General features: G+C 43.2%; 1 protein-coding gene across 3 annotated transcripts in view; it reads left to right on the forward strand.

Annotated features, from left to right (window-relative positions):
• WDFY3 (WD repeat and FYVE domain containing 3) overlaps positions 1–14481 on the forward strand; it is a 1200521-nt gene that overhangs the window by 877687 nt on the left and 308353 nt on the right. For all 3 annotated transcript variants that reach the window (XM_069236246.1, XM_069236255.1, XM_069236264.1), the window contains one exon: positions 4–172. In XM_069236246.1, coding sequence (XP_069092347.1) covers positions 4–172 — 169 coding nt within the window. The remainder of the gene's footprint in view (positions 1–3; positions 173–14481) is intronic.

Raw genomic sequence — 14481 nt, forward strand, 5'->3', positions numbered from 1 at the left:
AAGAAACCTGTCAAGCTTCGAAAAACTCTAAGCTATGACAGCAAGGAATACTTTATGCGTCTGGCCTCCGGAAGCCCTTCAATGATCCAAGACTCTATTGAAGAGACTATAGAGGGTGAAACTAGCCAACAGGAGCCAGATAATGGAGAGGACACTATTGCTAAAGTGAAAGGCAAGTTGTGACATCATTTAACTATTATTTATTGCATGTGAAAAATGTGTATTATTTATAGTGAGGATGACAAAACCCAGTACACAAATTAATTTGCTAACCCTTAACCTGTATCAAAATGACAGCAAGGTAATGTGGCACTGAAAAGGCATTCCAAACTGCTTTGATGTAGTTGGGCATTTGTCAGGTTGGACCTCCACTTACAGTGTTCCATAACTTAGGTACAGTGCTGTATAAAGTGTACGGCTCTTAGATGAAGCTCAGTAGGTCAAAAATGTAAACCTAAACTGTAAATGAGACTTATCCAATTGCTTTTAAGGATTGCAGTAGAGGGCTTCACAGTCTGGCTGTAGCAGCCTAATCAGTATTGAACTTTGAAAAGGTCTAGTTATTCCCTCCGTTCCAAAACTGCTTTGAAGGATTCCCCAGTTTTTTTCTTACTGTAGGATCAATTCACTATGGCCTGCCCAGCAGCTAATCCTAAAGAAGGAATTCCCCAATCCGCCATCTATCTCAAAACCTTTTCTAAACCCACCAGTGCTTAGATATACACCAGTCATAGTTGTGTGTAATTAATTTAGCACTTCACGGAAATTCTGATATCTTAATCATGTGTGCACAAACTGGATAAACCTTTTGAATCAATTGCATTCAGAGATGTATTTCCATCACACAAGCGTCACCCATATATAGTTGTGCACAATAATCAGTTACAACATTACAAACTTGTAAGGTTATATCGACCTTTGTTGAAGCGGCATAGCATGTAAACCTCCCTTTTAATACCAACTGACCACAGTCAGTATAGTCAGTCTATTGTTCAATAGTGCTTTTGAATTTAATGTGTTAATGTCAATCTGCACTCCCAATTTCTCCTTGGTGCTGCATGTTTCGACCTCCAAAAGTGTGGAAATAAATTAATGAAGTCTTAAACAGGACTTGGATTCTATTGGCCAAATCACCCTATTATGCAGATCAAAGCCAATAACAAAAGACTATTTGTACCAGCAGGATTGAAGGTGGACACACTGAGGCAGTGCCAGGATTCTTGTCAGTGACTACCTACGGCAGTTGCTGAAGGAGTCGTTTTTTGCTGATGAAAGGGATGGGGCTCAACAGTCTGGACACCCCACAGGACAGGAATACTATGTATGGGTCTGGTGATGCCTGAGGAGCCCAAGACTGTCCTTAGCCCTACCCAAAACCCACACCCTGGACAAGTTTTTGACATTGACAGAGACCAGCTGGCAACACTGTCAGCCTAGAACAGAACCAGTTAGTCCACGCTCCAAGGATCTCATCCATCCAAAAAGAGCCCCAGCTCCATCCGAAGGAACAGCCTTGAGAGCACCAGTCCTTGAGCGATTAAGCATCTCCAAAACAGGCTTGACAGTCTGCACCGCCCACTACAGTTGTAACTGTTTGGCGCCTGAAACTGTGAGCCACGAAGTAGAGATGAAACCGAGCAGGCTTTGGCACTGAGGTTATCTCTAAGATCAAATAAGACCTCCACCCTGAGCATGCCACATACTTCACATGAAGAAAGTCAACAGCTGTATGTTGGACAGAGAGCTATTAAAATTGACCCAGTCACCAGTCAGAATGTCACCTTAACCACTTTTCCAACCCCACAACCTTTTCACAATAAATTCAGACTTACTTATGAGGAAGCTATACCCAAGCGTATCAAAACCTGTCTTGATCCTAGAAAAACAAAAAACTGGCACTACTTTTCCATTATCTGACCACAAGGATCCCTGGTATACAGTATACACTTAGACTCTGACCAGGAGCTCTATGAAGACCCACTGCCCTCTTACCAGGATCCAGACCAAAGTGAGCAACAGGAAGACACTTGGCATGAATAAAGGACAAAGCCTCAGGAAGATCCATCGCAGAAGTTTTACCCTGCCAAGGCCATCCTGCTTGATGACACTTCTGCCTATCATGCGGTAGTTTTTGAACAGCACATCACCAGAACGTCTGTGTGCATATTAATGCGGAAGAGAATGACTTCCTCATTCTCTTTTTAAAACTGAGCCCACTACACAGTATTTGCTGATGCTCATAACAACGCTGAAGTATTCAAACTATAATTTTGAAGAATCTGAAGCCCAGAGTTATCACTTCCAAGGGTTGAAAAGAAGTTCAAGGCCTCACAGCAAAACCCTTTGTTTATCCACAGGCATGTCCCACTGGACTCTCTTATACCATATCACATAGGAAAGCCCTTAAGCGCAATAATCCCCAACCAAACAATGCTAATAAAGCTTAAGCTGCAGGAAAACTTATAGCATTGAAGGCTGCCATACAATTACAAATTACCAGTTCTGTCGTCCTACTCGCCAGATAGGATTGGCATCAGTAGGAGGAAATGGAGGAGTTGCTGAAGTATCTCTGTGCTACATCCAAGAAAAGAGGAAATATCTCAAGTGTTAACATTGGGTGTGCACTGGACACAGCTATCACATTGTCCAGGCTGGTAAACGCAAGCATCCTCTAGCACTGACAGGTTTGGCTTAGGGGTTCTGGTTTTCACTCTGAGTTACACCACCACCGCATAGTAGTACTGTTCAGTAGCGAACATCAGTTTGGGGCCCCAGTTGACAAGATGCTCTAGAAAATGTAAAAGGATATGAACATTTCTGTTGCTCGAATGAGATTTTACCTTAAAAAAACAAAAAGACAAGAGGCAGCTGGCAAAACAGGAAACGGTTTGTTCAACTAAGCATTGCGGTCAGGAGAGCATTTACAGCCCTGGGGTCTGAGGACTGTCTCTCATAGAACATAAAAATGACCCACTGTATACATTTTGCTGGGAGCAATAAACACACAAAACATTATTTCCCTGGTGACATATGCGAACAGTCGACAAAGAGTCATAAATACGAATTCCAGACAGGGAATGCAGGTGGGCCACGATCTGGTGTGGACACTATGTGGGCCAGCTAGTACGCATCCAGATGTCCAGCCTGAGGGGCGCATGGTCGCCGCATATGCTGTTTGTGCTGTGTCCTGATCGGCTAAGTGTACCTAACTACATGTGGCATCTTCATTTATGGTGTTTGGGGAATGCATGCGTTCCTCTGGCCATTTGTGCTTTATTGGGGCAAATCTCCAGAGAAAGTTATAGTTTTGCTGCCTATCTGTGGGATCTGATCTAAGCTTGTGCGTTTGGCTGTCAGCTAAGTGTTACCTCCTGTGACCTGTCAGTCTTTAACATTCAGGCCTGGGCCGCAGAGCCCACCTGACTATGCGCCTACATGCTAGGGTTGACGGAGAGTTAATGATAGGGAATCTATCAGGGGTGATGTGACTTTGTTTGTGTATGAAAATATATTGTTTGTATATAAAGGTGTCTTGTTGCCGTGTGCATTGATTGGTCCAATATTAACACTGTGAAAGTTATAGCGGTGCTGGAATATCAGCAACACAGTTTTCCCAAAATGCAAGCCCACATACTGTCCAAAACAGCATTCCCTATTCACACCCAGTAAGAGATAGAATAGCCCATTCAGGAAGGTCAACAGCCAGTTAGACAAAAACAGTATTTTGAGATGCTATCTGTGGCAAGAGGTTTGCCCATGATAGAGGGGCCTTCTACTGTTTCTACAAGTCATCTGGAAAACACGGGAAGCACCAGTGAGGTTGTCCCTCTTTTCCCCAACTTGGACTCATCAGCAGTGGTTCTGTCTACTTCTAGAGATGACCTTCCCCCTTCACCAGACGTTGAAGATGTGCCAACATCTACCTACACAGCATGAGGGACAGTTAAACAGCCCCAACTTGAGGCACTAAATTAGTTATTTGTCACCTGAAGTCTTAACTTTTGGGTATTTACAGCTTCTTGACAAACGCATGAAAATCCTAAGAGACAGATAATCTGCCACAGGAGCACGTGTTGCAGCTAAATAGAAGCAATTTGTTCAATATTGTAAAACTGTGATAGGCAAAGTGTAGAGCATTATTTGCTACTTGTTTTACATTCATGAATTAGCCACTCCATTCAGGTCTGCTACATTTTCTGGCCTCTAATGTGACTTTACTTGTAGCTATAACTTCACACCTTAGAGCAGACTACTGCAACGAGTATCTCATGAGCTACTGGTAGCTCTCCAGCTACCTGTAAGTAGCTCTTCAGTGTAATATTACTCAACTGAATTAGAGGTTTTTGTTTGGTTCCATTATTATATCTATTATATATCCATCCATCCATCCAAAACCAAACAATTGCAAGGCAATTGACCTGTTGCACTCCAGGAGAGTTTATTACTTTATCCAAATGTGTACTTCAAACGACACCACCTACGCGTTTCGAACTCTCTGTCTTGCTCACAGTTTCTGAATTACCTTCCCATGAGGAGAAGCACCCACCAGCCCCACAGGCCGCACCTCCAGGCCCCGTTTCGATGAGCCAGGGAGAAGTGCTCCAAGCGGCCCGCCTCAGGGCCCACCACCAAAATCAGATTAGACACCAAGGTCACAAATGAGCTGCAGCACTAATCTAGCGCTTGATCCACTGCTCTGCCAGGATAAATATATGAAACGGGCCCTAAGCCCGGCGGAACCTCACGGAGTGACTGCCATCTTGACAGCAGGCCAGGCCACGCCCCCTGACATTCAGACAAACTTGAAAGACTTTAAATAGTTTCAAGGGAATTTGGCTTGCGATTATGGAGATTGCAGATATAATAACAAATCATTGTGTCGAGTGAAGAGCTAAAGAAAAGAACTGGTGAACTTTTGTAACCTTTCTTAAACTTGCCGTGTTTTGTAAAGAAAGGGACATGAGGAGTATTGGCGTCGGTGAGGTGGAGAAAGAAGACACATTGGAAGAATTTGAAACACACCTCTCGGTGAAACTGATATGAGAGGCGTTTTGAAATTGCTGTGTCCCGTGCAGGAGAGGACACAAGGAATGCCGGTGCTTAGCAGTGGAATAATAACAAGACACGTCTGGTCAATTAGAAACGCACCTGGTATTACAAGGGATTCGAAGCGGTCCGGCTTAGAAATATTCAGGACGCACGCAGCATAAACAAGATGCGCCCAGTTAATCGGAAACCCGCTTGACATTGAAAGTGAATTGAAGCTGTTTGGCTTAAGAAGACTCAGGACGCACGCTGTATTATTAATAAATTATCAATTTACGGGGGTCCCGGTTTACGGTGACTCCTATTGAGAATGAACAATTCAGGCTCTCTTTGAAGACGCGGATAGGCATTCACCGATGACAGCTGCCCGGCACATTGATTCTGAATAGAACGTTGGAAACAATTGCAAGTCGAACACAACACTGTATACTGAGGGCTGACAGGACTCGAACGTACAGCATCCATTTTAGGACATCCTCATTCCTCACTCCTCATCCCTACTTCTCATCCCTGCTTCCCATCCATCATCCCTACTTCTCATCCATCATCCCTACTTCTCTTCCATCGTCCCTACTTCTCATCCCGGTGTCTCATCCCTGCTTCTTATCCATCATCCCTACTTCTCATCCATCATCCCTACTTCTCATCCATCATCCCTACTTCTCATCCATCATCCCTACTTCTCATCCATCATCCCTGCTTCTCTTCCATCATCCCTATTTCTCTTCCATCATCCCTATTTCTCTTCCATCATCCCTACTTCTCATCCATCATTCCTACTTCTCATCCATCATATATCATCCCTACTTCTCATCCATCATCCCTACTTCTCATCCATCATACATCATTCCTACTTCTCATCCCTCACCCCTACTTCTCATCCATCATCCCTGCTTCTCTTCCATCATCCCTACTTCTCATCCATCATCCCTGCTTCTCATCCATCATCCCTACTCCTCATCCCTGCTTCTCATCCATCATACACCATCCCTACTTCTCACTTCTCATCCATCATCCCTGCTTCTCATCCATCATACATCATCCCTACTTCTCATCCATCATCCCTGCTTCTCATCCATCATCCATCATCCCTACTTCTCATCCATCATCCCTGCTTCTCTTCCATCACCCCTACTCCTCATCCCTGCTTCTCATCCCTACTTCTCTTCCATCATCCCTACTTCTCATCCCTCATCCCTGCTTCTCATCCCTACTTCTCATCCATCATTCCTACTTCTCATGCCTCAGCCATCATCCCTACTCCTCATCCATCATCCCTACTCCTCATTCCTCATCCCTCAGTCATACCAACACATTTTCAGTTCTGTGAAACACAACTTCACACAGATTAGTGGGGAACAGCCAATCAGAGTTAAGAGAGAGAGATGCATTCCATTTCAAAGAAAAACAGCCTCCTCATTGCACATGGTGGGTGAAGAAAGAGGAGAGGAAATGCAACTGTGTGCTTGTTTACAGTGAATTCAAGGCTGCACAATATTTCATTTTATTTAACTAAGTGTTTTTCTGTTTGCACAGGCCTCTGCAGAAAGCTGTGCTGGTTTGGGAAATACAAGGAGCCCACAGCCTAGGCCATAAATCAGCTCTTGGAGAAAGGGTTATAGAGGTCATCTGCAGTTCAACTGAAAACCTTTCTGGTTTCAGTTTTGTATGTAGAAAGAACATGTTTAAAATCAACTCTGGTGACAGTGCAATCCAATTCACCCAAATCTTTTCTGGTTTCATTTTTATTTGTAACAAATAAAACATTTAAATCTGAGCCTGCTTTTTATTTGTAACAAATAACATGTTTACATCTGAGGCTGCTTTTATCTCTCAGAGCTGTTTTTTTTTCTTTTCTGAAACCAGAAAGATTTTGGATGAACTGTAGATGAAGTGTGTAACCCTTTCTCCAAGAGCTGATTTATGGCCCTAGCTGTGGGCTCCTTGTATTTCACAAACCAGCAGAGCTGTAAGAATGTAACTCTCTCATAACTCTGATTGGCTGTTCCTAACCAATCAGTGTGAAGGTGTGTTTCACAAAACTGAAAATGTGTTGGTATGACTGAGGGATGAGGAATGAGGAGTAGGGATGATGGATGAGGAGTAGGGATGATGGCTGAGGCATGAGAAGTAGGAATGATGGCTGAGAAGTAGGGATGAGAAGCAGGGATGAAGGTTGAGAAGTAGGGATGAGAAGCAGGGATGATGGAAGAGAAGTAGGGATGAGAAGCAGGGATGAGGAGCAGGGATGATGGATGAGAAGCAGGGATGATGGATGAGAAGTAGGGATGATGGATGATGGATGAGAAGCAGGGATGATGGATGAGAAGCAGGGATGATGGATGAGAAGCAGGGATGATGGATGAGAAGTAGGGATGATGGATGAGAAGTAGGGATGATGTATGATGGATGAGAAGTAGGGATGATGGATGAGAAGTGAGAAGTAGGGATGATGTATGATGGATGAGAAGCAGGGATGAAGGATGAGGAGTAGGGATGATGGATGAGGAGTAGGGATGATGGATGAGGAGTAGGGATGATGGATGAGGAGTAGGGATGATGGATGAGAAGTAGGGATGATGGATGAGAAGTAGGGATGATGGATGAGAAGTAGGGATGATGGATGAGAAGTAGGGATGATGGATGAGAAGTAGGGATGATGGATGAGAAGTAGGGATGATGGATGAGAAGTAGGGATGATGGATGAGAAGTAGGGATGATGGATGAGAAGTAGGGATGATGGATGAGAAGTAGGGATGATGGATGAGAAGCAGGGGTGATGGATGAGAAGTAGGGATGATGTATGATGGATGAGAAGTAGGGATGATGTATGATGGATGAGAAGTAGGGATGATGTATGATGGATGAGAAGTAGGGATGATGTATGATGGATGAGAAGTAGGGATGATGTATGATGGATGAGAAGTAGGGATGATGTATGATGGATGAGAAGTAGGGATGATGTATGATGGATGAGAAGTAGGGATGATGTATGATGGATGAGAAGTAGGGATGATGTATGATGGATGAGAAGTAGGGATGATATATGATGGATGAGAAGTAGGGATGATGGAAAAGAAATAGGGATGATGGAAGAGAAGCAGGGATGATGGAAGAGAAGCAGGGATGATGGAAGAGAAGTAGGAATGATGGATAAGAAGCAGGGATGAGATGCAGGGATGAGAAGTAGGGATGATGGAAGAGAAGTAGGGATGCTGGATGAGAAGTAGGGATAATATATGATGGATGAGAAGTAGGGATGATGGATGAGAAGTAGGGATGATGGATGAGAAGCAGGGATGAGAAGTAGGGATGAGGAGTGAGGAATGAGGATGTCCTAAAATGGATGAGAAGCAGGGATGAGAAGTAGGGATGAGGAGTGAGGAATGAGGCTGTCCTAAAATGGATGCTGTACGAACGAGCAGAATCGGAGGAGACTGCCTGAACGGATCCTGGCACTCTGGGTAAGTTTTGCTCAAGTTCAATGGGGAGAGTAATGTATATATATATATATATATCAGAAAATGGAGTTGTGAGTGTCGGCACGATCAGATAAGGGAATAATTAGTATTATTCCTGAAATTGGATTGGGAGAGAGTCTTTCAAAAAAGAAGAGTGACATTGTGTACAATTACTAAACAAATTGTTTTTTGTAATAGATACCTACCTTGATACCCAGTGAGTGTATGCTCAAAACAGGTCATCCACAGTGGTGTTTTGGGTTGTGCACGAAAATGAAATTGAGTGGCAAAGCGATTACAGAGAGCAGAATGTTTGTTCGCAAAAGAAAAAAGGATAGTGACAGGGACAATTGAGACACCAGAAGAAACCTATACAGAAAATAATCTGAAATATTTGTATATTCAATTGGAACGTCTATTAAAGAAGGAAATAACAAAAAGCTGGTAAATTTTGACACTGGAGAAACATATAGAAGTTGGCAGTGTTCCCAGAGGGTTAATGATTTTCACATTAACGCACCACCCAGATACCAAATCAGAAATGTTTGAAGAATGGGGTGCAAACAGTATGCAGTGCTAAAAAAAACATGATGCTTATCATTAAGTATGCTAAGAAGGATGTAGAGGTAATTCTGAGGGAGACCAAGGAAATAGAAGAAAAGATCGCAGTATTGAGTAAGGGAGAAGAAAGCAACAAATTAAGACAAATCATGGATGTCAACTTGGAAAAATATGAAAATGATTGAGGAACGGAAACTAAGAAAATTTAGAAGGGATAAGATTGATTATGAAACTGGAAGAATACTAAAATTTGAGAAAAGATTTGTTGCTTGGAGATTATCTGGAAACATTTCTCATACTTATTTGGCATGATACTGTGTTTTATTTAATTTACATGTTTCTTTAGAAACAAATATTTTTTAATATTATCACTCTTTAATTAATATTGAGTTCAATTGGGGATGAAAAATGTTGTTTATGGGTTGTTTATATGTTTTGTGTTTTATCTAATTTTGCTGAGACCACATGTTCCATAATGCACTTGGTTGGAGGAGGGTAAAACGTTTATAAAGAGACTCATGGGAAGGTAATTCATAAAATGTGAGCAAGACCGAGAGGTCGAAGCACGTTTAGGTGGTGTCGTTTGAAGTACACATTTGGATAAAATAATAAACTCTACTGGAGTGCAATGAGTAGGGGTGATGGAGCCAGTGCTAGTATGTGTTACTCATGGAGAGGCATTCCGCACTGACAAAGCATTTTTACATGACCGCTAGCAACCTTAGCTTGAGAGAACATTGTTCATAAGTAGGACTCCCGGTTTTATGGTATTTGTTTTGTGTGTTTTGTACATTTCTGCCTGTATTTATCAACATTTATATTTTGCCCATCTTATTGATACTTATCGATATTAATTTTGAGTTTTGTGACCAGATGAGGTGATAACTTGTATATTTCTGCATTTATATAACAGATAAATGTGCACACATACTTTGAAGCTCGTCACGGTTTAGCATATTACACAGCCCAAAATAATAAAACCATATGGAAAAAATAGCATGATAGCACAAATACATGTTGAGATGTCCAGTAGTTTAAGAAAATCCCATTCTCTTTGTAACTCCCAATGCTGCCAATATGTAGAGCTATTTGGCTGAAAGTTATTAATCTCAGCATGGAGAATCCCTTAAAAGAAGCCACTTCATCTGTATTTTTCCACTTAAAAAAAATATTTATTGTCAGGAAATACAATGTTTTTCTGTATTTTTTGTAGAAATCAGCAAAAAACGAAAACAGGAAGCCTTAATCATAAGTAGCTCTTATTACAGAAAATGTTGGAGGCCCCTGCCTTAGAGTGAGGAAAATCCAGACAAAAAACGTTTATACAGTTACACAAAGATTGAGTTGTTCTTAGGACACACCCTCTTTATTTGTCAAAAGTATCTGTCCTCATATCAATCAGGTACAAGCACAGTGGGTGGTGGAAAGAGCAAATACATGCCTGAGACGTTAGAAGGTTCATTATGTACTGTGTTGATTTTACCATGTTCTGAGTCCAACACTAGAATGCAGGTTTGTTCACAGCACGCAAATCTACAGCCTGCAAACTTTTGCTTTCACTATCTATTGAGGATTTCAACATTGTAATCCTGTTAAACATATATGAAAATGATACACTAGTTAAACAAAATCTCTTCCAGTTCATGATTGTATTAGTTTAATTGGTTTGCTTTTAGAAAACAAAATGGAATTCAGCCCATATTACCTGTTGGTAGACGTAAACATGTGTCAAACCAAAATACCTTTTTTGTTTTTAGATAAATAGAACAAAAGCTAATGTAATTCAAAGTGCTATGAAATGCCATACATTTGCTGGACTATTCAGACTCTTTGACACAATCTGCAGCACTTCCCGTGATTGGCAAATATGCATCAGTTCTTTCCATGAAGCTAGACAGTTTTTATTGAAGACATTGGCAATTAGTGTTTCTTGATTGACAAAGGCTATTGTTTTCATGGATACATATTTTTGACTGCCCTCCTTACCTTGAAATGTACTCTCTAAACATGTATAGGCAATTGAGAGCCAGGGATGCGCGTTGGTGTGTTGTAGTTATATTATGTTATGTTATTGGTATTTGTAAAGCAAAATGTATGTCGAGGCTTCATAGTGCTGTAGAGGACAATAACAAAAGCTGGAGTACGGTTAAAAAAGAAGTCAACCTAGATCTGTTGATTACATCTTGAAATTTGAAGCCTAGAATGGGATAGAAGTGTGAATGAACCTATGCACCACAACGAACATTAAACACTTTTCTTGACTAGCAACCAGTGAAGCAGTCTTAAAATAGATGATATATGTTGCTTACATCTGGCACCCGGTAGTAGCCAGACAGCACTATTTTGCGCCCACTTAAGCCTTCTGAAACATTTCTGTGAGATTACTAAGTAGATGCCATTTTTATTGTCGAGCGGTGACTCTACTAAGGCCATAAATACCGAGGTGTGATATTCTGGTGCAGTACAAAGAATAATTTTGCACAGGAGCTTTATGTAGGGAAGTACCATCTTTCTTGGCATGTTACCCCCAATTTCTGCCTGGTTGTCAGTATGTTTTGACTGTCACTGGGATCCTGCTAGTCAGGACCCCAGTGCTTATGGTGTGTGGCCTACATGTCAGTATGTTTTACTGTTTTGTCGGTATGCTTGGCTGTGTCACTGGAGTCCTGCTAATCTGAACTCCAGTGCTTATGCTCTCTCTGTTTCCAAATTTGTCACTATAGTCTAGTGACTACTTATTTCACACCATATTGGCATACTGGACCACCCTTTTAAGCCCCTAGTATATGGTACCTAGGTACCCAGGGCGTTGGGGTTCCAGGAGATCCTTATAGGCTGCAGCATTTCTTTTGCCACCCATAAGGAGGTCAGACAAACACTTCTTCAGGACTGCCATTGCAGCCTGAGTGAAATGGTGCAAGCACTATTTCACAGCCATTTTCACTGCACCAGGTAAATTATAAGTCACCTATATGTGTAACCATCAGTTCCTGAAGGCTAGATGCAAAGTTACTGTGTGTGAGGGCACCACTGCACTAGCAGAAGTACCCCCACGTTGTCCAGGACCAATTTCCCAGACTTCGTGAGTGCGGGGACGCCATTATAAGTGTGCACTAATTATAAGTCAATACATATGTGTAGCTTCACAATGGTAACCCCGAGTATGGCCATGTAAGGTGTCTAAGATTTGAGAAATTGTACCCCAATCTGATTCTGGTGGGCCAATTCCATGCACCCTGGGGGCTCCACCATGGACCCACAGTACTGCCAAACCACTCTCTAAGGTTTCCACTGCAGCCCCAGCTGCTGTCACCTCACAGACAGGCTTCTGCCCTCCTGGGTTTGGGCAGCCCAATCCCTAAGAAGGCAGAACAAAGCATTTCCTTTAGGAGAGGGGTGTTACACCCTCCCCCTTTGGAAATAGGTTTTACAGGCATGGGAGGGGTATCCTCCCAGAGCCTCTAGAAATACTTCGAAGGGCACAAATGGTGCCCTCCTTGCATAATCCAGTCTACACCGGTTGAGGGACCCCTTTGTGTATCGCTGAGAAGACCACAATTTGCAACTCCTTTGTCCCCGTGTCCTGGGACTCCTGTGGGTGCTGCCTGGTCTTCCGAGGGCTCTATGAAGTGCTGAGAGCCCTCTCAGTCTCCTCAGTCTGAGTTGAGACCCCCAGGTCCCTCCTGGGTCCAGGTAGCGCCTTCTCCTGCCAAACGCGTATTTTGCGTGAGCCAAGACTTGTTGATGGAATCTAACGCTGAATACCAGCCTGCATTCTTCTACTCGACGTAGGAGATCTCTCGCACCAAGCAGGAACCTACAGCTGTCTTCTTTGGTGCATCTCTGACTTTTTCTTCGAATTGGAGAATCCACTTTTGCACCTTCATCCGGGTTAGCAGGAGCTCCTGTTCTCCTTGGACTCTTCAGTGCTTCTTGGACTTGGTCCCCTCTCTCTGCAGGGTCTTCAGGTCCAGGAATCCATCAATGGTGTATTGCAGTCTTGCTTGTTTTTTTGCATAATTCTTTATCATGACTTCTAGTGTGTTCTGAGGAAACTTGCTGTACTTTACTCGTGCTTTCCTGGGCTCTGGGCTAGGGTACTTTACTTACCTTTGGTGTTTTCTTACACTCCCAGTACCCCTCTACACACTGCTTTTGCCTAGGTGGAAACCCAGCATTCGCATTTCACTATTTTAGTATATGGTTTGTTTTCCCCCTAGGCCCATTGTAGCCCATGGTGATTTTCACTATTTGCACTATTTTGTCACTGTTTACTTACCTGATTTTGGTTACTAGTGTATATTTTATGTATAATACTTACCTCCTAAGGAAGTATAGCCTCTAAGATATTTTTAGCCTTGTGTCACTAAAATAAAGTACCTTTATTTTTGGTAACACTGAGTATTGTCTTTTTTGTGTGTAAGTACGCTGTGACTACAGTGGTATTGCAAGAGCTTTGCATGTCTCCTAGTTCAGCCTTGGCTGCTCTGCCTACAGCTACCTCTAGACAGCCTGGCTTCTAGACACTGACTACATTTCAATAATGAGGGATAACTGGACCTAGTATAAGGTGTAAGTACCTGTGGTATCCACTACAAACCGGGCCATCCTCCTACACATTATTCGTCAGAAGGATGAGCTAGCTCCCTTGAATATCTGCAGTTCCAGGAAATTGTCTTAATCTCAGTTGAATACATGGATTTTGGTGGGGCGCTAGTGAGCCCGGCTGCAAGATGGCCGCTGGTTATCAAGGCTCTGCAGGGCAGAAAGGAGAGTCCGACATTTTTCTGTGGCAGATGGGTACATCACATCCTGTCTGGTGGTGCCTGGTCTAATAATGGTACCCTGCACAGATCGAGCTCAACTCCGACAAGAAAGGAGAGTCTGGAGCTGATGCGTGGCCCCAGGAGAGCTACAGCCTACTGCTGAGAGTCCGCCTGTCGTAGGTGCTCGCGGACTGGTGCAGCAGGTCACACTGTCTGGAGGCAGGCATGCACAGGTGCCTGAGCACTAAAGAAGACAATAGATGTGTGTGGCTTGACTGCGGGCAAGCTGCTTGATCTCGTGGGAGTTTGTGCGCGGAAGGCATGTGGCCTGCTCCTCTGCCTAGGTTGCAATTCGCTGTGGTCCTCTCTTTGGGGACTCTGCTTTCATCTACCTGGTCTACGGACCGCACCAGGACTGCTGGTTCCCCCGGGGGTCCTGGGGATGGGGAGCTGACACACCCTTGACTCGGATCCCCTCAAGAACAGCTACATACCTGACCCGTGTGGCTGGGTGTGGCCTATACGATGCAAATAACTCTGTGTCATTCACCCATCCCATCTGGCTGCCACTGGAGCCCCTGTGCCTCCTCCTGTCTGTCTCTCATACGGCGGCGTGAGCATCTCTCTTAATTAAGATCACATCATCG

This window comes from Pleurodeles waltl, chromosome 1_2, assembly GCF_031143425.1.
Source record: "Pleurodeles waltl isolate 20211129_DDA chromosome 1_2, aPleWal1.hap1.20221129, whole genome shotgun sequence".
NCBI lineage: Eukaryota > Metazoa > Chordata > Amphibia > Caudata > Salamandridae > Pleurodeles > Pleurodeles waltl.